Source organism: Pipra filicauda, unplaced genomic scaffold, assembly GCF_003945595.2.
Source record: "Pipra filicauda isolate LSUMZ 115617 unplaced genomic scaffold, ASM394559v2 scaffold37_size4185640_pilon, whole genome shotgun sequence".
Classification (NCBI taxonomy): domain Eukaryota; kingdom Metazoa; phylum Chordata; class Aves; order Passeriformes; family Pipridae; genus Pipra; species Pipra filicauda.
Window position 1 is genome coordinate 2,623,795 of NW_024104509.1, and position 26,379 is coordinate 2,650,173.

General features: G+C 37.4%; 1 protein-coding gene across 5 annotated transcripts in view; it reads left to right on the plus strand.

The window, feature by feature from the left end:
* Nucleotides 1-26,379, plus strand: part of TRPM3 (transient receptor potential cation channel subfamily M member 3) — a 386,166-nt gene that overhangs the window by 279,944 nt on the left and 79,843 nt on the right. For all 5 annotated transcript variants that reach the window (XM_027752172.2, XM_039384840.1, XM_039384841.1 and 2 more), the window contains exons 7-8: nucleotides 13,135-13,309; nucleotides 23,225-23,348. In XM_027752172.2, the coding sequence (XP_027607973.1) occupies nucleotides 13,135-13,309; nucleotides 23,225-23,348 (299 nt within the window). The remainder of the gene's footprint in view (nucleotides 1-13,134; nucleotides 13,310-23,224; nucleotides 23,349-26,379) is intronic.

Here is a 26,379-nt window from a genome sequence, read left to right on the forward strand (position 1 = left end):
GGGTGTTTTCCATAGAAGTGTTGCTATGCCTTTTCACTATATTTATTAGTTTTTCCTAGGCAGCTGTCATTAGCCAAAGACAGAGGAAGAATATGAGGTTAGGTGGTCCTTTCACCTCATCTTTTACAGTCCTGATGATATCACATCATGATCAGACTGAATCCCCAGTTTTTCTCTGAAAGATATATTTTTTCTTTTGTAATCATGTACTACTTAAAATAAAAAATAAATAGTCACCTTAGTAAGCATTTCTGTATGGATAAAATAAAATACGACATCTCAATACTAGTATTTCTGTAGTTTATATATGCTTACTTTATATGGGGAGTTAATTTCTATTCTATTTTTAGTCTCACAAACAAACCTCAGTTTGTGCATAATATTTCTTTAGGAATGAAAACAGATATAATTTTTCAAAAGTGACCATATGCACAACCTTTATGCTGATAACTCTCTTTAAACATGAAGTTTTTAGGAATGGTGAAACTTTTTGTGATCTGAGCACTTGAAATGGGAATGAGACTAGAAAAAACATTTAGAGCCTCAGACATCAGATGATAAGGAATTACAGCCAGGCCCAATGGATGAGCCTCCAGACTTTGGTGGTTCAAGTCAAATGCTTGCCTGACCTCTTCAAACATCTGCGAAAAATGAAAGATTTCTCTCTACTGGTTTCTCTCTGCAGCACCCACACCCACACATACCCCCCCCCCAGAAAGGCGTATATATCTTCCTTTTCTCTTCACTCTTCTCTGTGACAGAGTATCATTTAACCATTCCCTTCCAAATATCCACCTCTTATAAACACGAAGATGCTTGGATATCACAACACTTCATCAAAATAGAAATGTGAAAAAATTGTTCAAAAGGAAACCTGATAATAAGAATTGTACATCTTGGTCCAAAGTCATCCAGAATGTTCCTGCCACATTTTGTTTTCCTTTGTTTTAAAAGAAGGTGACTGAGTCCTGACCACCCTCTAGTTAATAGGAAGTTGACCATATGGAAGAGAGAAAGACCACCTGCCTTGTTGGGTCAGCCAAACAGATGGCCACTTTCTGATGCCTTTCCTTACCCTCCTTTCTAGCAAAGCAATGTAGATCCTTCACCTTCTGTGTGCCAGGACATTTCTGCAAAGGGATCTTTTTCCGAGTGGGAGTGTGCAGCCATGCGTGTATGTCATTATTTATCATTTTCCAGTTCTAAGCATGCAGAGTTGGGGAAAACATTGACAGCATCAGAAAATTGTTTGCTGAAGAGTCAGGAGCAGGTGCAGTTTTGGGTAATCAGCAAATGAAAGAGTCTGCTCTAGACAACAGAACAGATTTAAGAGCTAGTAAACAATTGGTGACTTATTATTTCCCAGCCTGTCCCTGGACAATAGTGCTGAAAGTAGATTTTATTATTTTTAACCCTGCCTATTACAAGCTAGGCTTGTCATTTCTTTTTATTTACTTTCCTTTGCTTTGTCTGTGTTTTTCTCCAGTGCAGTGATAGCTCTCCTGGATATTTGGGATCACACACTATACGCAAAAGGAAACTTCAAACTTGTTCTCACACATTAAAGATACAGAAAATTTACGACAAAATAGGATCATTCAATATGTCAGATAATTCTGAAAGGCTCATTCAACAGTATCAAATAAGTGTACTATTTAATAATAATTATGATCAGCAGCATCATCGTCATCATCATCTTGCCTTATGCCCCTTATAAACATTGGAGAAAAGATTTTATTGAATACTCTGTTTTTACTCTACCTGTTTAGGTTTTGCTAAATCCATAGCTCTTATTTTGTCCACAGCAAATACTCAGGATTTAACAAATGCTTTTCAGACAAGCAGAGCGTTCAGTGACATTGGCGGGTCAGTCTGAGTCTGCAGGTTCAGCACAGAGTCATTCAGTTTTGCAGTTAGCTGGAGGTCAACTTAATGCTATAATGCTCAGGGCAGACCTTTCTTATTTTCACGAGTGAAGACTGTTTTAACACAGCCCAGCAGCCATCTCTTGCAGTGAGACACAAGTTGCCTCAAACTCACGGAGTTTCAAAGCACATCATTTTGTAGTGATAAATGTTGAAAGAAGAACTTTCTTGGAACTGTTTCAGGATCCAAAGGAAATATTGAAAGTGATCTGATCCGAACTGTTTCGGGTTTCCAATTCACACAAACATTTAAAAATTGTTCTAATTTTAAACAAAAAATTGATGCTGAAACTTTTCTTTACCTCTACTGTATGCTGTCTGAAAAACAGAGAGACCACAGGCATTGGAACCTGTGCCCTTGTATTTAATCTTTCTTCTTTATAGAATTGGTTAATGTAGTTGAGTTTTGGTAAGCCTATGAGCAAAATTTACTTCTGACTAAGGAATTGATGGATAAAGTTGGGTGATTTGATTTGGTAGAGAAGGCAATTTAGACAGTTTAATATGTCAACAATATCTGTTCATGTGACCCGTGGACTTCCCTTTGTCATCCTATGCCTGAGAATATATGAAGGGGGCTGGGAAGGCAAAGGGACGTTCAACTGTCATCACTGGCATCTTCTCTGACCATTGTACCATCATCAAATGCATTGGAATTCTCATTCAATTCAGATTTTTCCTTCATATTTTGTACAGTCCTAGATACATTTTCATAACTACATAGCTGGGAAGATCTAGGTGCAGACTTCTTTCTAGGAGAGGAAGCCTGCTGCAAGTTTGACTTCTGTGAAATTTGAGTAAAACTTAGAACTGATTGCTTCGTTTCAGATTTTGCTGGAGATTGGAAACTTGATATTGGTTAATCAGGCAATGGATACAAACATATCTCAGAAAGGGCTGAGAAAATGCAAGAAGGTTAAAAATTGTTCTTGAAGCACAAATATACAATAGATCCACACAAGTGGATTTATAAATTCCTTCCATGGACTTGACTTTAAACAGATGAGTTTGTTGAAAATATATGTCTTTTCGTATGATTGATACAAGCAAAATCGTACGGGTCATTTCAGCTCCCTAATATTTGGACATTTTAGATTTACTGAATTCACAAAGCCAAAAAACTAAGAAAAAGAGATTGTTTTAGGATTAATCCATTTTAGCCAAATTTCTGCCATTCTGTGTCTCACCTGTTGTAATTATATATGTTGGCGAATATACAAAATATGACAAGAAAAAGCACCTTAATATGTAATATGAGGTAGTAATAAAATTTGGTTATGTCACTGTGATAACTTTCTAAAGTGCTGCCTACAATATATGGTAGTGTTCACATCCAAAGTGAGCCAGGCAAGGTACCAAGGAAGATTAGACAGAATGTGAGAATTTCTGAAACTGTACTTGCTCCTGTGACTCTCAGGCCATTGCCTATAGGTGATGAGCTCCATGAAGAGTGAAACCAGTTAGGTCCTGTATTGCTAACCTAATGAGCAGTTGACTACAAGGATAGATAGGGTATGTTTTCACTGAAAACCAAGAGGGTTCTTGTGTGTCTGTCTTTGAACTTTAAGTGCCAGCTTTGAATAGCATTTTGTCATTGTATTGAAAGTAACCCAGTGGGTTGTTAATTGAATGCTTTTGAGGCTCACAAATCCCAGCATTTAGTCTTACCTGGGCTCTTCCTATGTCATGTTTCTTCTGAGGACTCTGTGAACTTTGTCATTTTGCAAAGACAAGTATGAAAATCAAAAGACGGTGCTGTAAAGTTTTTATTGTTATTTCCTTTGGAGAAGTTTTTAGTATCAGCTCAATATTAAATGAAGATATGGTTCCAGGTGTCGGGTCCATAGATTTGTCTGTGAATGCCACATTTGGTAGCATGGCAGATATATCACTAGGCAGAAAGGTGAGGAAGGAGCACTGAACAAATAAAAATGAGATTGAAAGTACTGAGGTGAGTCAGAAGAGAAAGGAGAACACACTGGGACAAATGTAATGTGATCATACTCTTAGTAGAGAGGAGAATTAAAAATAGAGGAGCTAAAAGAAGATTATGGATTAAACAGAAGGGGACAGAGAGGAAGTGAAAATGTGATTAGGATACCAAAAAGGAAATTAGAAAGATGAGAATGCAGAATGGAAGTGACCATAACATGGTCAAACATAACAAAGGGACAGAGGAAAAAAATAAAGATGAACAAAACAAAATAAAGATGAACAAAACAAAATAAAGATAAACAAAATAAAATTTATACTAGTAATTTTGAAATGTGTTTGGGAAGCATGAAAATAAAAAGGAGATTATAGCAAATGATATTCAACAAGCCTATAGTAGAAAAGGCAAAAAATAAATTGAAAAGTAAAAATAAGTCAAATGGTTGTGAGCTTTCCTTTATGAGCAAGGGTTCTGTGTCATTCTGTCACACATAATCCTTTAGTTCTGTGAATTTCCGAAACAGAGCAAATATTTTTACAATTTGTTGTATTGGTTTACCAGATCAGTTTTATTTCTCTAGACATAGAGCATGTAATTAGCCTCCAAAGAAGTGGAAGTTCCACTTAATTTCTGAATATAAAAAATTTTCAAGGTTTTCCAGAAAAGAGTAGAAAGAGTTTGAGCCCCTTTTTTTCTTTCTTTTTCTTTTTTTTTTTCATCTCCAAGTTTCCCTGCTCTTGTTGTTGAGCAGTTCTTTAAGGATTAAAAGAAATAACGATCTAATCTTTGCCATATCTGGAATAAGTAGTTCTGCTCTGGGGAAAGGGTGAGGAAAAGGGAGAACGGAGTGTGAGAAGTGCAGCTATGTGAAGTTAAGTTTTAACTGGTTATGACATCTGGGAAACGTTCCTGTACTTCTGGGAAATAAGACCCAGCATCCCTTTCCATCATCTTGTGAAGGCAAGCTACATTCCCTTTTTCCAGTGGTGTTCACTTAGTAGTTAATAATGTAGTTGTTCTAGTGGTAAGCATATTGCAGCTGTGATTTGCAGAGCGGGGGGACACAGATCTATTACAGAGCTGGGAGACACAAGTGATCCTATCTGTTTGTGATTGCTACTGATATTTTAGCCAAAAAGGTTTCCTACACATCAGGAACTGTTTTCAAAGGGTCCTGAAGTCTGAAAACAGCTGTCTGGAAAAAATACAAGTGGTGATGTATTTCAGTGTAACCTAACAAGAAGCATCTGGATTATTTTAGGATGTTCTCTGTTATGATTTAGCCTTTCTGAGCCAGTTGGGACCACAGGAAGTACCATATAGATGTTCAGAGGTGATGCAGATACACATTAGTGTGGTCAAACCTTTTAACAACCACTGTAAATCCAATACCATTTTAAATCTATTTAAGCATCACTTGCCCTGTGGCTAGACAAGCTCTATTAACGACCAAAGAGCAATATTTGTTGACTCTGTATTACTGTAAGGCAAATATTAGTTCAGAGATTAAAAATCATTTTCCTCAAACTTTTAAGTTTACACTAAGGTGGATTTCTGCTTATTAAAATTCCAGGGCATGTTTAATTTTTTGTCCATTCTGTGTATGTATCTCTCACTAGGGAGACAAGTACTCTCACAAATACTACACAAACACTTGGACCAAAATGTTTCTGGAAGCCACAGGTTTTGTGCACTGTACTTCTTTCAGCCATTGTTGATACATCACACTGCTACATACTCTGCTTGCCCCATGAAGCATAGCAAAAGCCTGGAAGTTGGACTTTTAAGACGTTTGAACTAAGGAGTTTCTTTGGTATTCTGTAACTTACCAGAACCCCCAAGTTCCAACTTGAGTTTCAAGACACCTTAAGCTTCATAAAGAAATCATAAAGAAATGCTATTTTGCCCTGTTTCAGATACAAATGATTAATGCTTCTTAGGTTATTTTCCCTCAAAAAATTGTAGTTCGTCGTATATATTTTGGTTAAAACTAAGACCAGATCTGATCAAAAGGTAGTTCAAAGCTGTCAAAGATCATGCAAACACATAAATATTTTTATTGAACTTCACAACACTTGATCAGTTTTCCACCAACAATTAAATGGGATTTTCTACTAAATACTTCCAATAAACAATCCTTGCATTATAAAATCCTGAAGCATAACCTCATCTGTTGAATTAATAGCCTGTACCTTGGAATATGTCATCTGTTTGATGCAATTAAGGTTTTTTTACACTATGGAGCATTTGTGCTAAACAGTGTGTGGAAAATGGTCTGTATACAAGCCTTTGTATACACTGTGCACAAGCAAACACTTGCAGGAACACAAATATGTTGACTTGTATTTTTGGACTTGTTTATTCGTCAGCCAGTAAGAGAGCATTGAGTTTACCACCTACAAAAGCCATTATCCTGAGAGAATTTTGCAGTTAGAATGGTACCTCTTGCCCAGAAATGGTAGACCTTTTGCAGGATGTACACAAGTTAGACACCTGAAACAAATATGAAGTGTGTCATAGAAACTTTCTGCTGCTGAGTCCATCATGATATAGGTACATGAAAACCTGTGATATAATGACTAGTAGAGAAACCTGCTAATTCACATACCCCACCACCTGCAGTACATCCAGGTCCAGGAAGGTTTAGTAACCTGTGGAACCCTAGAGGGTAGCACTGTGCGAAACTGTAGAGGGTCCTTAATCATGCAAATATACTTCTTTCATGAAGACCTGATGAGCCATTCCAGCTCAGTGGTACCTTGTACATCCCTGTCCATGCCTATGGTAAGTTCAAGATTTCTAGGAAGGACGAGAACCCTGTTTGCACAGATTGCAAATTGTACAGATGAGCAGTGTGTGCTTCGTAGAAAAAGACTTTAAGTTGTCAGGTTGACTGCACATGTTGTGTGAAGGTTTATGGAGGCTTCCTCTCCCCCTCCTTTGGGACAATTTGAACTCACTCAGCATATACATGCTACCTCTGTCTTATGTGTACCATAAGTGTGGAGAACTTGCTCTAAGCTGCACACTGTGTGTGAGATGTGACATAGGTTTCCAGCTGTACACCACTTCTGTGCTAGCCACTGTGCAGTAACCCCTCCAGCGGGACAGCCACAGGCCCCAACATCCCAAACAAATCCAAATAATTATGAAATTCTCCAGTGAAAATTTCCAGGTAGAAAAAGGAAAGGAACATAGGGAAACTCACCCCAACACATCTGCCCTGATGAAGGAGCAAAGGTGGTCAGCAGGAAATCAACTCCACCCTCTGATAAGATGCAGAAATTAGAGACATTAGAGACTAGAGCCTTTAAGTTTTATTTGGCTGAACTCAGGGCTAAACTTAGAGATAGTACACAACATAGTGATATGTCCCAGTTACTCTTATAAGCATGCTTAAAAACATGAGTAGCAAATGCATTTTATAGTAAATGGGGCATTTTATTCAGTTGTTGGTCTACAAAAATGTGGGTAGCTCATGTTTAACTCTTCATAAAAAGAATTAGTAATAATTTATGAGACAGTTATACATTATTTATAAATATACTCACAGTATGAAATATTCATGTTTTTCCAAGAACTGGGAAAACAAAGTAGGGCTTCTGCAAGGCATGGCAGATTTTTTTTAATCCCTTTTCACACAGTACAGACATTATGCAGCTTTTCCTTTCTTCCGTTTCCAAATTCATTCATTTCTTCTAGTTTATTATTTTAATTTACATATGCATGCCCTACTGCTGTGTCAAGGGGAAAATTGTATTATTTTTCTGTATAATAGCACAAAGGTCTACAAGTTGCCACTGGTGCACATCAGGAAAAACGTTCTGATATGTACGTAGCTTCCTGGAATCACAATTGCTGGAAAGTCTCTCACTGGTTTTGTTACTAACCACAAGGGCAATAACACAGTAATGAAGCTTTAAGTTGACTGCATAAATCCTTGTCACAATATTACAGTCTAGTTTACGATACTGCACCAGCAATATCCACAATACCTGACACTGTGAATAACTTAACAGTCTAGTCTACCCTGCAAAAATCCATACTTATTGAAATACTCAAAATACAAGTTCCAGAGATTAAGATAGCGATGAGCCTCAAGTCTTTGCTACTATTTCTTCTTTTTGCATGAATCATTATATTGAATGAAAATAATAACAGTTTCATCCATATTCTGTTAATGAAGTCATGAGAGACTACCTGTCTTTTTCCACTAATAGCAGGAGTACTAAGAATTCAGTATGTGAATTGGAGACTATTAAATGAGAAATAGTAATATGCCAGTTCATATGAGACGTTTCATACATACCTGCTCTTGAGTATAAGCTGAGTATTTCTTTTGAAAATCTGAGAAAAAAATACATCTGGCTAACAAATTATTTTTAATAGTGTGGAGTACATATTCAGAGACCACTCTTAAGTATGAAAAATCTTTGATTTTGCAATCCAGTCTTTACTATCTTGAAACATAATTTACTAAGTCATAAATGTCACAGTGATAACACAATAGTCAGCATTCACAGCTAATATCAAGTCCACAGATATGCTGTTAAACAAGAATGTTTCTCCATCATCCAAAAGGAAAAGGAAAAAAGATTTGCTGAAGCCAAAGCTCATCTTAGAAATGCTGAAACAACAATGAACTAAGTAAATTTAAAATAAACTCTCTGTGTAACTATCAGATTTCCATAATTTTTCAGATATTTAAAAATAATGCACTTTCACTTAAAAGAGGTTTCTCTACAAAGGATGTAAAAAAAACCAAAAAAGCCGATTAACATGTAATTTAGTGCCTTGTAAAAAACAGAAAAAAATACCCAGATCTGTGAAATTGAACTGTGCTTTTTTCGTGTTTGGAAAACAACACAGGTTTGAGAGTCTTTCCTGATAATAATGCTTTGTCCTATACCACACAGGATTATCTGCAATTTTAGAATGAAAATATTTCTGTGGAGTGTATTGATGCTGCTCTCTTTCCTGTTAGTAAAATGTGAAACACACAGTTTTTAAGGTTGTATACTTTTAGAGTACTTGCTTAGTGAAAATAGCAGTGTTGTTGGGCATAGCTCAACAAGATGAGTGCTATCATAGTTTTAGCCAGACTTGGGCAATTTTGTATGAAATTCCATAAAAAAATGAAGGGAAGATTTTTTCCTTGTTGATTTATTGGACTGTCCATTTTAGTGCTTGGCACAAAGTACCTACCTTCTGGATGTGTGCTAGGAGACAGCAGTTCCAGTACTGTAGTCCAGTTTTTCATCAGCATGGTTTTATTTTGGCATTGCCTCCTTTCTGACAATTTCAACTCAAGCAAGAAACTCTTTTTATAATTATGTCCTTGATATTGTAAGGAATGTATTTCCTTCACATTTAGCATCTCACCTCACAGCCTGACATTATCTTTCCAAATGATGTGGCTGAAACAAAAGGTTCCCTGTGGATATATCAGCCACTGCCAGCCCCGTCTTTGCAGACTATTGTATAATGTGCATGCACAAGATGAAATAGACCTCTTACAGAGAATTCGTGATTTTTTTTATTTCTGAGGAGATATGGAGATCTAGAAAGAAAACTACTTTGGTTACCAGTTAAAGAGAAGTCTGTCAGCTACCTTCTTCCTAAGGTCAGAGGTTCTGTCTTGCTGGTATCATAAGCCAACATTTTTCAGATTGTCCCGGTGTTACATTAGGGCAAAGCACATCATTTCTCAATTTCATGTATTCAAAATAGTTGTAAATGCAGGGTTAATATCTAATCAGGAACAGTCAGTCAAGTGCAATTTTTCTACAGACCCCCTGCATTTATTTCCAAATTTCTAATACTTAGCAGCAAAGAAGCATCCAGAAATTTTTGGTCTCAAACCATCTAAAAGTTTAATGCAAATCTGCTCTGCATTTTGCCTGAGAGTTATTGAGCTGCAGACATCTTTGGTAAAAGTAGCTAAGTTTTTATTCTGAATTGAATATAAAGTCACAAATCACTTAAATGTGATTGGGAACATCATAGAAAGCTGAGAATGTGGTAATTCCCATTTTTCCTTTTTTTAAATTTCTAAGGTACTCAAGTAGACATGATTTTTTTTTTCACCGTGTCTATTGAATTCATGTTGTGGATATCATCATTGCTCAGAAATTAACCATCATAAATCTGGGAAAGTTCATAGCATCCTGATTCAGACAACTGTAGTCTAGAGGGCTCTCCTGAAAGCCAGAAGTGCTTTGAAGAAATATTAACAAAGTATTATTAAATGATTTTAAAATATTGCATCTAATTCCAGAAATTAACTGCCTAATTTGCCCTCCAACCTAAAGAAAAAATACATTTTTCCAACCCAAAATTATTTATAGAGAATAATGAAAACTAAAAAGAAAAAAAAAACTATTCTCCCTGAAACTCAGGGAGAATTTCCTGAAGGAAAATGAGATACAGAAATCAATTTTGTGTCTATATCTTTTCTATTTCACAATGAAATCTAACAGAATGCTAGAAAAAGTTACACTTCAGTCTGAAACTTAATTTTATATCATAAATCAAGGTTCACATGAGCTTTTTTTAATCTCAACGCTACGAAGTTTCATTGAAGACTGAATTTGGAGAAAAGTTGTTTTATTTTACTAGCCTCACCGCCATCTGATTAACCACAGTGAAACACAACTGGAACACTTGCAGAGAACTTTTGCATGCCATGCACCTCTTGTGAGTGTGACAATTTAAAAAAAAAAAAAAGAACAAAAAAGGAAAATCAAAGTTTGCAAGAGGAATATTAGACATGCTTTCAAATGACCAGTTCATTGGCCCAGAATAGTTCCACAGTTTAGACTAAACATAATTTATCTTATTAGAATTCTTTAACTGATCGATATCTAGTAGAATATACTGAGAATGAACAGACTTTCAGTAGAACCTGCTTTAGGAAGAGTTTGAGATACGTAAGGCAACAGTGACTATGATGATTATTGAGCATCATTTCAAATTCAGAAAGTTTTTCCCTTTTAGTTTTACAAGAGGACTGTATAGACTTCAATCCTCTGATAACCAGAAATCTTCTGAACTCCTTATAAAATTATTAATGTCTAATGTGCTGTACATCATAGGGATATTCAGACATAGTGTCTTTCACCCTTCAGATTTCTAAGGAAGATGAGCCAAATTCATTGAATCTCATAAGATGAAGTCTTGATTCCCCATATACTCCTTTTGGCTTTTTCTTGCATTTATTCCAGTTTGTTCTTTCTGAACATGCATGAGCATAGATACATACAGTATTTTGTGTGAAATTTGATGAGTGGCTTACACAATGTCACTAGAGTGCCCCCATTTCCAGCTAAAAATGTTTTGCTGTGTGTATTCCAGGATCAAACCTCTCTTCATGGTCTTGCTACACCAAAGACAGTTCTCTTGTGATCAGCTGAATCACATATTTCTCTTTTCTACTATTTCCTCCTGATGAGTTCCCAGTTTACAGCAGAATTTATTAAACACCAAGTAAATGACTTTGCATCTGGTACTGTGAACTTTCTCAATTTTTATTAATTTCAATGTCATGCAGACCCAATTTGACTGTTACTGAGAATACTTCTTAATATTATCTTATTAGAAGATGTCTAGATTAAGCAGAGCAGCAATTCAAGGAAGTCTTTAGAAGTAATAGAAAAAAAAAACCTTGAGCTCTGTATAAATCATTCCGTTAATCACCTTGTTATATTCTACCCTTCTTACTCTCTTTCATTAGCCTACATTTTATAACTTGTAGTTTTCTTAATATAAACACCACACACTTTACTTAAGTTATCTAGTAAAAACCCACAAACTAACACTAGATAGAGGCACAACTAGGTATGCTGAGAGTCACTCCAGGAAACAAAGTATTTGTTTGTAAAGTGGTTTAGGAGGTGCGTAGAATATTCTGCTGTTGCATATAAGAACTAGGGATTTTTCTTTCTTTCTTCGAGAACAGGTCACTTCATTTTTGACTGTAATTCAAATTCTTAAAATCATTTGATCTGTGAATGTTTCTAGATGGTGCAACCAGATTTAATGTTCTAGCCTCACAGGCTTACCTTTGCTTCTGGGGATCGAACCCATTCTAAATGAAAACTTGGGCAGACACATTAACACCTGATATCTGTCCTCAAGCAGTTTTTCCCAAATCAACCATTAATGGTCTAGGACACTCTTTTTATTTTTTTTCCAGTGAAATGTCAAAATTTTGTGCAAAATGCATATTTTTTCTTAGGAAAAGCTAGTTTAAAAGGAAAAACACCCTTTCTATTAGAAAAAAAATGCTAATAGAAAATGTTCAACTACTTCTGAGTCCTTTTAATGTCCCCAGTCTCAAGTGGTCAAGAAGTAAATACCATAAAAGCTTTTTCAGGTATGTTAACACCAACCTGGTGTCAGGTTGGCTTTCAACAAATCCATACAACCTTCCTGACAACTGCAACTTTTGCAAGGGACTCACATACAATTACACCACAAGTGCTTGAAATAAAGATGTCTTTCCTTTGGTTTAGGAATAGTTCAGCTTTCTGAGTAGTGTCCCCAGTGTGGGGTCTGCAAATCAAGGAATGTGCTGCAAATTTTGAGAGAATTCAGAGAAAAACTGTGAGACCTAATAGAACTGAAAAACAAGTGTAGCACTGACTTGTAACAGAATGTGTTCAGTCTATCAAAGAGAAGGTTAAAGGGCTATCCATCTACCACCTCAAAGTGGATCAAATATGGCAAGAAAAATATCATAGAGCTGATTTTAAAACAACAAGCAAAGCTATTGGAAGACCCAATGATGGGAAACTGATACCATGCAAAACCTAGACTACAAGCATGATATAATCATGATTATGAACATGTTAGGAAGAAATACAGTAGCTTCTCTATGTTTCCAAACCAATATTCCATCTTTAAAAGAAAAAGATCAGCCCTATTTATACATAACTCTTGTATTTAAAACAGAAGATAATTCTAGAAAATACCGGTTTATACACTGGAAGTGACAAGATGACTACACTGATCCCTCCTGTCCTTAAAATATCTGATTTCCTGAATGCCATTTTCTCTAGCATAACACTGTACAGTCATAATGCAGTTATTTGGTCTGATATTTTTTTCTTCTGTCTTCTGTTATGTTTTGTTTGCCTTGCTGGCTTTGCATTTTTTTGTTTCTTTTTTGGGTTTGTTTTTTTTGTGTGTGTATGGTTTTTTGTTTGGTTGCTTGGTTGTTTTGTTTTGTTTTGTTTTGTTTTGTTTTGTTTTGTTTCTTTCTTTCTTTTACTCCAGGAATTGGTCAAGGGGTGCCAGTGGTGGCCCTTATTGTGGAAGGAGGTCCCAACGTTATCTCCATTGTTCTGGAGTACCTGCGAGACACTCCTCCTGTACCTGTTGTGATATGCGATGGCAGTGGCCGGGCATCTGACATCCTTGCTTTTGGGCACAAATATTCTGAGGAAGGAGGGTAAGTAATTTCCTAATGTATGTTCTTTCTCTATCCACAGATTCAATTTGATGGTAAGACAGAGCCCAGGAAATTATTCACAATGTAGTGAAAAGAAACTGCTATCATTGATATGGGTGAAATGTTGAAGGCATTTAGAACAAAACAAAACAAAATAAAGACTTAAAGCACCACTAACAAAAGTCTACATAATAAAAAAGGCATAGAAATTGTCTTGTATAGTTCCTTGCCATGACATATAGCACATAGACAAGTACAGTGTCTGGTGTCTTGCATTTGCAGGTCAAAGGATTCTGTCAAAGGGCATGGGGAACTGCTTTCACCAGCTTAGAGATGCTTTCATTGTAATACAATGTACTACTGTCTTCAGGCTTCATTTAGTCCTACATGTTCATATAAGCTAGTTTGTATTTGTCATGCCTACTGAGCATGATTCTGCACACCTGTCTATACTCACACATGACTGCTTGTGTGCCGGTCTGTATTTTGCCCTGTCCCGCCTTTCTTTGCAGAATCTCAGTTGATTCCTCATCCATCCAAAGGCAGAGGGCCATGCACTTCAGCTGTTCTCACATAAAGGGCAAGTCCAAATCGCCTTCCCAACCTGTCTTTTTCTAAAAGCTTGTATCTTGTAGACACTTCCTTGCTTACCTAAAGATGATGTGTGTGAACCTGCTTAAGCCCTATTTTTTTAATTTGTGATCCCTTCACATCACATCAGTCCAGGCTCATCAACCCTGTGCATCATGCTCCCTACAAGGCTGCTGAGGAATCTCTGTCCCTACCCCAGTATTCCTGCTTTAAACTCCTTCTTACCGGGTCAGCCATTTTAGCAAAGGTAACTTTGCCCTGCTTAGTGAGGTGGTTTTCATCTCTCACAATCAGTCACTGCTTTGCAGATAGGTCCCATGGTCACAGAACCCTGTCACTAACACCACCTTTGCAGGAAGCTATTGACTTATATTATCAATGTACTCCTCCTCATGCCCTTTCCTTTGACCAGCAAGATTGAGAACACCAGTCATACCCTTCACTGCTGCTCCCAGGTTCCACAGTCACTTTACCTGTTCTCCAGGTTTCCCCTTGCAGTATCATGGGTGACCACGAGGAAAACAGTAGGGGGTTAGACAAGCTTCAGCAGTCTCCCCAACAGGCAGCAAGCCTCTCTAGCTGATAGGCCAGGTCAACAGATGAGTTCTTCTGTCCCCTACAGCTGGGAGATGCCCACTATAATCAGTGAGTGATTCCTCCTGGTGGTCTTGCACAGGTTAAATTCAGGTGGCACAGATCCTTTGCTTGAGTTCCTCTTCATATGGTTCCGCTTCAGCCTGTTTTGTAGTTGTAAATTTTTAAGTGGTGCAGGAGCCGTACTTTTTGTGCCAGCAGTTACCAGCTTTTATCCTTTGTTTTATACAGAGGTTGCACTTACCTAAGTACTAAGTGCGGACACTGCCTGCATCTGTATTGCAGTTGGGGACTAGGGCTCTTCAAGCTGTTGCATTTCAGAGAAGATCCTATTTCCTTTTCAACTTTACTGATGGTGGGTAGCCTTCACACTTCCTTCTGTAACTCCTGTCCTTGGAGGTACAGCTCCTCCAAGACAGCAGACCTACAGTAAAGAAGGCCATCTTTCCTGGCATCAAGAATAAGACTGCAGCCCAAGACTTGTAGAGCCGCATCTACTGCTGAAAGCTCCATCTGTTTGGCGTCAAAGCCTCTACTCTGACAGGGACAGCTACTCTAATAGCTGGAGAAAATAGCTATCATATCACCACCACACTTGAGATTATTTATACTTGAACAAATTCATCTGAGGCCCTCTTTGCATCCCCTTGCACAAGCTACTGCACAAGCTTGGCTGTACTCTTGGTCTGATTCTTTGATAACCCTTTTCCAGGCACCTGTTAACGAGTGCTTGACCCTCCCTCATAAAGGGTGAGTTGCAAATAAGGCTGCAGGCACCATAGATCAAGGGTAGAAGCATTCTCATTGGAAAATTCTGAAGCTTTCTTGGCCCGCAGCTTGTGGCTGCTCTAAACTCATCCTTACCTGAGAGCCACAGTCACCCTCAGAGGGTTTCCAGGTGTTCTGCAGTGATCATGGACTTTGTCCCCTCAAAGCTCCCAATGGAGAGTCTGCTGCTCAGAAATAACAAATAAGGGAAAATTTAATAATTTCAGAACAAAATATGAAAGAGTAATTAAAACCCCCTCAGATTCTTATAACTAAGACTTATGCTTTTTATTGAAGTAGTTGCTGTAATTTTATGGTTGAGATTCCCTGGTAAGGAACTTGTTTTTGTATGTATTAGACTGTGTGAACATGTGTATTCACAGATACAACAGAGTTAAGCAAATAATAAAATATAAATCTGTAAGCACTGAGCTCTAGCCCAATTATTGTTATGTGTTTTTAAAGTAGATGTGTTCATTAACTTACTCAACCTAGAAGTCCTACTGGGAAAAAGACAATTTTTAACAAATACCTAGATCTATTTTATATTCAGGTTTATGCACAGTCCAGTGCTGCATCTAGGATACATATGAGTGTGCTAAGTTTCATTGTATCTTTGAGAAGTTTTTTTCTCTGTTTTCAGTGACCTCACTGATAACACATTTCACATAACCTTACTCAAATATGTTTTATCCATTTATCTGCTACGTACATATACAGTTTGCATCAACCTTGTCTGTGTTTTGATGTCATCATGCCAAAAAATACAGAATGAACGAGTCTATTTCAATATATAAAGGGGACTTAAAAGGAAGATGGAGAGAGACTTTTTACAGGGATCTGTGGTGACAGGACAAGGGACAGTGGCTTTAAACTGGAAGAAGACAGCTTTAGATTGTGTGTAAGGAAGATATTCTTTACTGTGAGTGTGGTGAGGCACTGAAAGAAGTTGCCCAGAGAAGCTGTGGATGCCTTACCCCTGGAATTGTTCCTGGCCAGGTTAGACTGGGCTTTGAGCAACCTGACCTAGTGAAATGTGTCCCTGCCCATGGCAGGGGGGTTGGAATTAGATAATCTTTATAGGTTCATTCCAACCCAGACCATTCTATGATTGTATGATTTTATGGTTCTATTTCATCATCACGAACTCCTATCTTTAAGAAAGGCGATTGATAGTATCAATAGAAGCAGAACAGGCATTTTTTACCTGAGATACCCAAGTCTTCCTTTGTGAAAGGTATTATTTTTCCTTACTGTTGGTCTTCTTTCTGTGGGGGTCCTGTTCCAGGTGGTTACTGCAACATTATCAAACTGCGAAACTATTTGTTTTTTTCACCTAGCACTAAATAGAATGCACAAGCTATGAAATTTGTAAAGCTAGCTAGTGGGAATTTCTGTGTGTTCACTCTGGTTCAGAAAACATCAGTCTAACATGCAGTGACCCAGAAGTGAAATGCCAGTATAATTTATATCAGAAAAATATTTTATTCTTTTCTCCCCCCATAACCTACATTTGAGTAGTGCTTAGCAATATCAGGAGTATAACGAATAATTGCTGTGTTAACTGAGTTTAGCTACTAACTTTTCTTTTGGATGGAATCTAAGTAGGTTATACAAAACTGTGTCTATTAAACTCTAAATCAAGGTCATACATCCAAATTGCATGCAGAGTTTAATTCTGCAGTCCACTGTGCAATTGGACTATAAAGTCGAAAACCTATAAAGTCAAATTCTGGCAGCTGGCCAGCATCAGGGTCTTCTCTGAGATACAGTGTATCTTCCAACTGCTCTTACTGGGTATCTAATTTAAATCATTCAAAACCCACATCATTAATGGCAGAAACAAACTCACATGTGTGTTGATATTGTTGTGCTGGTTTTGCAGTCTTAAATTCTCACTCACTGCAGCCCAGCAAGGATTCATTCCTTCTCTACATATAAGAATGGGTGCATGTGTGTACTAAGCACTACTGTGAGTTCTGTGATTTTTAAAGTTTATTTGAAAATTTGTTTCCGGGAGAAAGCAGCTACCTGGAGGTGAAGGAGGACAAACACATCTCTCTGCTTGAGTTTTGATCACTGTGGTGCCAATCTATCCTTTTAGAGAAATCCTTAAGAGTGTTGGACAATTGCATATCTGCCCAACAGGTCCTTTTGTACTGGGTTTCAAAGAATTGTGATGTGCTTGCCTTCCCTCTTCATAATTTACTCTTCCTAAAACATTCCACATAGCAGAAAAACTAACAATTTCTTATATCAATCAAGGTGCAGTACCCCTTTACACTGTCAATGCCTGTGCATCCTTGAAAAGATAGGAGATAAGCTTGAATTTGCCTTATATTAAGGCCTGATTGTAGGCTTTTCTTGTGACAAGGCAAACATTTCACTCCCCGAAGGCGGTCTTTGAGTACACTGTGTAACTGTGAGCAAGACTTCTCTGGGCTGCAGTGGAAGGAGGCTGCCTGCACAACAGAGAGCTGTACCTGCGCTGCCTTGCAGCAGGTATGTGATGTACCACCAGGAGTGTTAGAAGGAGTGGTGAAGCTTGAAGTAAAGATGTCTTTGGGGGCAAATCAGTTTTGAGGTCTCATTATCTCACCTCTTTCATTGAAGTTCCCAGGGGAGGCAAGGCTCATATGCAGTTTCCCACTGAGGTTTCAGCATTATGAATATTATATATGTAGAATTAATACTGGTGGGCTTTTTTAAGTTTATTAGAACTTTAATATCAGGGAGCACATATTGCCTTGGTCTGAAGAATCTTGAACAGAGTGTTAAGAATGCACTAGGTGGCTACATTTCACTAAAAGGAAATAAAATTCTCAGTAGTAAGCTGAGTACTTTCTTGGTACCTTCTGCATAATTTAGGCAGCTGTCTATGGGCCAGATCTTTCAGACTGTCTCCAGTGCTCACTACAAAATCATATGCCATGAGTCTGAAAGATTAAGTGGAATGTCTATTATCTCCTCAAATATTGGGCATGGATTTTAAAAAAATTCTTTCTGAGGAGTGTAGGCCAAAATAATGTCATTTGTGTCTTCTGCATAAGACAAAGCAATGGAGAAAGTTTTGCTTTGCTGTTTAATCATACAGTATATCTTGGACAGAAATAGATTGTCACTTTGTTTATGTTGTCTCTATTGCCTTTTCTTTCATAAGATCATAGAATAGTTTTGATTGGACAGCATCCTTTAGAGGTCATCTAATCCAACTCGGCAACCATGTACAGTGGCATCTTCAAGTAGATCAAGTTATTCAGAGGCCTCTCCAACCTGACCTTGAATGTTTCCGGGCACCTACTGCATCTCTGGGCTACTCGTTCCACTGTTTTATCATCTCCATTGTAAAAATCTTCTTTCTTAGAATATGAATCCTTACATATAAATCTAATCTTAATCAACATTCTTAGTTTTAAAAACATTGTCTCTTGTTCTATCACACTGCTAAAAAGTTTGTCCCATCTTTCCTACAGACACCTTTCAAGTACTCAAAGACTTCAATAAGGTCTCCTTGAAGTCTTCTCCTTCTCTTTCCAGTCTGAACACCCCCAACTCTCTCTGCCTTTCCTCGTAGGAGAGGTGTTTCTCTGATCGTCTTTGAGGCCTTCCTCTGGACCTGCTCAAGCAGGTTCATGTCTTTCCTGTACTGTTGATCCCAGAGCTGGACACAGCACCCCAGAGCAGAGCAGAGGGACAGAATGCCCTCTCTTGATGCTGACCACTCTGCCTTTGATGAAGCCCACGATACGGTTGGCTTTGTGGGCTGCAAGTGCACATTGCTGGCACATGTCCAGCCTCTCACCCATCAACACCCCGAAGTCCTTCTCAACAGGACTGTTCTTGATCTGTTCATCCCCCAGCCTGTATTGACGCTGGGAGTTGCCCAAACCCAGGTGAAGGACTTTGCACTTGGCTTTGTTGAGTTGTTGAGTACCTCAGCCTTTTCCTCGTACATTGTTGCCAGTTTGCCAGCCTTGCTTACCAGGTGGGGTAAATGCTTTCTTCAACCTTCCTTTTCTGGCTGACACACCTGTAGAAGCCATTCTTATTCTTTGCATCCCTTGACAAGTTCAGCTCCATCTTTGCCTTGGCTTTCCTCACCCCATCCTACACGACTGAGCTGTGTCCCTATGCTCTCTCCAGGTTATCTGTACCTTTTTCCACTGCCGGTGCATTCCCTTCTTTTTAGTTTAACCAGCGGGTTTCCACTCATCCATGAAAGTCTCTTGCCTTCCTTGCCCAATTTCTGTCACCTGGGTATCGCAGGCTCTTATGCTCTACGGAAAGTGTCCCTAAAGATCTGCCAGCTCTGGTCTGCTCCCTGAGGGCAATTTGCAAGGGCAGTTCTGCTGCACTGAGGGCAGTTTCGGGGATCCTACTGACTAACTCCTTGAGCAGCTACAAGGTTTTTTCTTTTTCCTAAAATTCAAGGTCCTGACTTTACTGTAAGGCCATACAGCTCAATTACAATAATCTGATGTATCAAAACAAATGTTTTCTTAAAACAAACAAACAAACAAAACAAACCTCCGCCTCTTAGCAACAATTAAGAGTAAATTTTTGTTCTGAAAATAGATATAAATGTATATAGTTCTACTTTAGATGAGAGATTTTTGACAGTAGGTACGTATATCCCATCAGCAATCCAGCTGTTCCCGGAAAAAAAAAAAGGCTGACTAGACCTGGATTGGTAGGATAATGGGTGTGTCTTAGGTAATTAGGGAATGAATGATCAGTTTTGAACTATATGAGAAAGGAAATAAAAGAACAGGTTAAACTGTTTTGTTTAGTCAGGAGCAAGTTACCAGCAGTATTTTTTCCATGACAAAGTAAGTGGAATTCAGGGAATCATGCCATCAAAATGTCCCAAAGAGAATGTTATTAGCATGTTGCAAAATATTTTTGGAACTGAAGCCTAGTAGAAAGATGATAAAAATGCCAACTCTAATGGAAGTCATAACTGTGGTGCTTGAGTCTGGTAAAGTGGGAATTTTATGCCTATGGAACCTTCTGCATATTAGGTTCATAATCTGTGATAGAGGCTCCTGAATATACTGTACCCAAGTTAGTGGCCAAGAGTCTCCTGTGTTCTAAAGTCAAAGAGCCATCTCCTTTCCCCAAATCTAAAAGTAGAAATCTGTGATTTGAAAAAACATGTGCTTAAGGTGTGTGTGTAAGAAAAGTGATTGTGTTTGCGTAGTAGATAATTCATCATCCGACCTTCAAGTCCCGGTCATTTTGCTCACAGTAGTCTCTGAAGTTACTTGTTTTACACAAATTCGATTTAGTGTTTGCATCATAGATTTAGCCTCTAATAGCATGCCACAGTTTGTATTTGTCCCAGCTGGGTTGCACAATTGAAACTTTGATTTGCTACCTTCTAACATTTATAGATTCCTAAGGAATAAATGTGATTTAGTCTTGATATGACTGATTTCAGTTTATACAAAACTATGATTGTTTTAACAGAATGATTGCCTTTATTGTTTCTGTTTCTGATTAAAATCAATTCAAGTTTTTCATCTCACAAAGACATTGAACAGGCTTGCTGTAGATTTGCAGACCAATGAGATGTTAAAGAAAAGCATTTAATAAGGCTCTGTGTGTTAGCCTGAGGGAGAGCCAGTTTCTGTATTGAAATTTCAGATTTGGATTCTACACACTTTTAAAGGAAAATGACATTATTATAAGAAAAGAGGATGGTTTTCATTCTGGAATCTCTGGAAATGTTTTCTGAAATTCTCTAATTTGAGATTCTTTCAATTCCGTATATATTTTTTCATATACTTTTTATAATCTTTCATGTACTTCACTTCCATAGGTAATTTCCAAAGGAAATTAGAGCTTTATTTGAATCTTTTTAGATTCTCCAGTTGATGCTTTTAGGAAACGTGTTCATTTTAAATAACCTCTTTTTTCTTTCTTCATTTGAAGGATGGAAGGTTGCATAGTTCTGAACCACTTATATATACAGTGATAGCACCATTTTGTTTGAAATCAGCATTCTTGATTAAAGCAAATTTCCAACAGATTTTTTTCCAAGAGCCTAAACTCAGAATTTATATCATATATGACCTACTAATCTGCAACTCAAAGCATGTTAGTGCTTTTCAGGGTATCGGTCTTTCCAAGCTGATTCTCGTTAACATGGAGTGAATCTACATTTCTACCTGTACTCTGACATCTTGTTTCATGTTCCCATGTGCTTGCAACATCCTTGCTCCTATACAGGAGGTGAGTTTATCTTTCTTATAACTCCCACTCAGAAAGTCCTCTGCTGTCAGCTCTATTGCTGTCCACCAAGAGGGTTGGAGGTTGTAACTCATCATATGTTGCCTTTTTGTGAAGGAGGCAGGTCATGCTATGGGGAAGGAGTGCTTACCTAATGCATGGGCCATAGATGCATTGTTGCCACCTTTCCAGTCTCCCAGGAAATAGCACATCCAGGGCCTTGATGAAAAGGGGAAGTACAGAGGTAGACTCATCACTCAAGAGGAGTCTGTAATATAGTAGAAGACAACAGGAGAAGTCAAGCATGGAAAGAACAGTGCTCCATATGTTATGGTCTAAAACCCCATGTAAACTCATTTTAATTCAAACACATTGACATATGCCTTACAGCCTTCTTTGTGAAGTTGAATTACTACTCAACAGGAATATTTACAGCTAAAATCAAATTTAGAGAGTAAACAACATATGCACTCTATATGCCAGATCTTCTATATTCTCCTATGCATGTCTATACTTCTTTCCCATTCCCATTTGTTGTCTCTTCTAACAACGCGTTTGCTGTAAGTATAAAGACTAGATAATTAAATGATACTTGAAATTCGATTGTATAATGAATATCCTGCAATGTCCTTTGTGCTTCCTTGCTGCAGAGAAGTACAGGCAACTTTTACCAATAGTATGAAAAATACAGGGGTTTGGTTATTGTTCTGCCAAAGCAGCTGCCATAAGCTAACAATGGCTTTTGGATATTGTGTTGCTTCTAGTGTTTCTGTGCAGTAGCTTCAGGGCTAAGTATTTGTTTATCTTCTGTCATAAAATATGAGACATGGAGATTCTCTGAGTTTTGTTTCACCAGATGACCTACCATGGCTTATCTAATAAAATATTCCAACTTAGCTAATTTGAAACACTCAGTTACAGTTTTTGAGTGAGAAAATTGTAGTGCTTTCCTACAGCAAAGGATACATATTTTAAACTAGAGCCCACTATTTTGTAAGACATTGAGAACATCAGTGTTTCAACCAGAACAGTCCCAAGGACTGTTATCAATAGGTAGGGATCAGGTACTAATATTCCATATAAGATTACTATTTATTTCTGCTGTTGGGTCAATTTGTGCAAGTACTGAAATTAGCACTGAGGAGGAATATAAAAATAGGTTCTCTTGAGCTCCTAGATGATCAGCATGAAAAAAGACAAAATGTTTTCTTTAAGTAGAGTAAGGAATAGAGAAATTTCTTACCTGGTCCCATGTAGCATCAGTAGGGTGAGTTGAAACTGTTGGGATTTTCAAGCTAAAATCAAAAACACTGACAATACAAATGCTCCCACTTTCATAAAATTAACTGTGAGTTGAATTCTGCTAACTCACTGACAGAAAGGAGTCTTCAATTTACCTCTCCCTCAAATCCAGACTGTCAATGTGGTTCTTGTTTTTGTTAGGAAATCCCACAGAGCTGATAGTTTGAATGACCTTCTGTCATGCAATATGTGGGAACTGATATAAAAACTTTGGAGATGAGCTACCTCAGCACAGCCAAGATGTTTTTCTAGAACAGTGTTTTCCAATTTATCTCTGATGGTTTCAGCAATTCCCGTCCTTCAAACCTGTCCAAAACAACCGTCAGTGATTTGTTGTTTGACTCTTACCCCTGAATAAAAACCTTGTCTGAAGTTACAATGTTCTCTCTTGTCTAGTTTTCTACTTAATTTTTTCATTTTGAATTTCAGACTTATCAACGAGTCTTTGAGGGACCAGTTGTTAGTTACCATACAGAAGACTTTCACATACACCCGAACCCAGGCACAGCACCTCTTCATTATCCTCATGGAGTGCATGAAGAAGAAGGAGCTGGTATGTTGAGCTCAATGCATTGTTTTGACCAAGTGTTCAGGTCCCTAAAAAAGAATATAACAAATCTGATCAATGTGATCTAGGCTCTAAAATGGTACTATATCATGCTGACTGTTGTTTTTGCATTTAAAGTGATTAATACAACAATATAAACTTTCTAAGTTCCTCTACATTTCCTTTGACAGGATAGAACCCAGTTAGTAGGGCATGTATATTACTTCTTTTTAATCATCCTCAGGCATATCATGACTAGAATTCTACCTCAATCAACTATGGAAAAGAGAAGGCGGCATAATTATCTGCTGTCACTGGGATCATATTTTAAAGGTGCTGTAGAGTTGCACAGGTATCAGTAGGGCTATTACTTTATTATGGAGATATGTGACAGGAAAAGAAAACAGGTTCTCTCTGAGGCTCCTGTTCTGCAGTGGCAAGGCTATCCCTTTAACGCACATTTGTACTCTCTTGAAGAACGCAAGATCTTTCAACAGTTTCTGAGAGATCCCTGAGGCTGCTTTTGCAGAAATATTTTTGAAGCAAAATCACACTGCAAAACCGTGGGATTTAATTCTGGGGGGGGGGGGGTATTTTTCACAAGCTGACTGAATAGACATAATTTTATAACTTAATCTTTCTTCTAAGATTTTTTTTTTGGTTCACATCAGAGATTCTGGGAATTCCAGGCTGATGAAAATGCCCTGAAATGAATACCTACTTAGGGAAACAGCATTAATTATTTTATGCTAATTTCTGCAAATGTAAAATAATAAAAATAATATTAATAATAACAGTATTAACAATAATAACAATAACAAGAAGAAGTACATATAAGACCTACTTGTAAACCAGTCTTCCACATGCAGATATAAAAAACATACTTAATGAGAGAAGATAGAAAAAAGGAATGAGGAAGGGAGGCAAGAATGAGGAAAGGCATAAAGGCAGGAATGTAGAAAGGAATGAAAGATACAAAGCAGAGGCAGACATTGAATTACTACCAAGACTGGAAAAAATGCAATTTTGGATTGTTCCAGGCATTTAAATCCAGAAATGGTTGTCAGGCTTTGAACAAACCCTGCTACTGCTAAGTTAACTGTGAAGTTTTTGTCTTCAGTATTCACATCAAGATTTTTATTCCAAGTGAGGTTGTGCAATTTTTAAAAGTTTCTTTGCAGATTTGCAACATTTGTCACCACTGACATTCTTTACCTACTTGTCTTGTGAAGAGTTATTTGCCAGGAGATGTTTTGCCCAAGATTAGGTGTTCGGAATTTGAATTTATAACACTAACCCAACCATAAGTAAAGAGAATGTATTAAAGCAATTGTTTCTCAACAAGCGCCTCAGTTCTACTTAGGTAATTTTAACATTGCGTATGCTAGAAAGATTTTATGTCTGAGGTGTGATTGGTAGGCTAATGGTGTCCTTTAAATTTCACAGCCTTGTACCTATTTATAAAAGAAAGATGATACTCATGTACTCATGATGCTGAACACAGCATAACTACAGGAAATGGATGACCTTGCTGATGTGAAGTACTCTCAGGAGTGAGCGGTCACTTCACTCTTCCTACAAAGCCAGATGTTTCATGTTACCACATCTGTCCCAGCTCTTGTCATTTCTCAAGCTTGGCCTTCTGATTTGGTTGTATGTAAGACAAAACAGTGCTTGATGAACTCACTTCATCGTTAGTTTGATCAGCCCCTCAACAAATAGAAAGAAGATGCAGAAGATTGTCTCAGAGAGCTCAGCAGCAGTTAAATTGATCACAGCTATTTTCCCTAAGTTCAGTGTGCCTGACTGTCTGATTTTGTGGCTGCTGAATTGATAGGGAACAAAGTAGACAGTGCAGGAGAGTGCCTTGTCATATTACAGTGTGCCACCAAATAATTGAGTGCATACAGGGTAAAGGCAGGAGGGTGCTCGTAAAGTACATCAATACAGCTGAATCACAGATGAAGAGAGGCAAAAAAAATGCAAGTTAATCTCTGGAAAGAAAGAAAAAGCTATCTTTTAAATAATTGTTCTTATTCAACCTGCTTAAAATGTGTAAAAAGACTAGCATCTGTTTTATAAATTTGAAATAAATGTGGTGGCCAGGGAAAAAGCATATTCGTAACAAAAATTACTCCTTTCACCAGATTTATTAAGTTCTGACATTTTGGATTTCACTCCTAGGGAATGGTCTCTGAATTGTATTCCCAGGTAGCATCATTATTATTATGTGTAATGTTCCATTTATTTGTTTAAGTTTGTTTGTTGAATAAAATCTGAGTGTACAAGCTGAATGATAAGGTGAGGCCTAAGAATAGAAGAAATCTAGATCTGTTAGATTTGCAAGACAGACACAGTTTCACTTCTCAATTTAATGAATATTTTTTATAAAATTATATACTTATTGAACTGACACTACAAGCATCAGAGTTTATGTTCAGAAATGTATGTAGACCGAGGTGCTTAACGATGTCTATGGTATAAAAATCTATTTTAAAAGAAGTTGACTGTACAGGTATATAATATATATATATGTATATATAACTGTAGACTGCAAGGGTAGGATAGTGTTTTATATATTATTTATGGAGATTCTGTATTGCCACATTTACATATAATTCTTAAAAATAGTTTATGCCAAGACATTCCTAGAATAGGAGCATAAAGGCTCACCAAAGTTAAGCAGGCAGGAAGTAGAATTGTAAAACCCAGACCACACTCTTTTCAGAAAGCACCACAAACATTTTTCTTGCATGTTCCTATCTCCTGCAAGCAGCACATGAGAAGCTAAAACAGCCCATTTTATGATACTTTTCCTGCCACTAAAAAAATATATATGGAGAAAAGAGATTATTTAAGAAAATGAAGAATTTTTTGCTTAGGTCATTTGCAGTCCATATCAATTAGCCCAAAGCTACAATAAGATGGAACTCTATATGTTACAAATTTTTTGATGTACATATATATATATATATATATAAAATGACACAATGCTTAAGAGTGAGTTTTGATCTTTCATTCTATTTTCATTACTTTG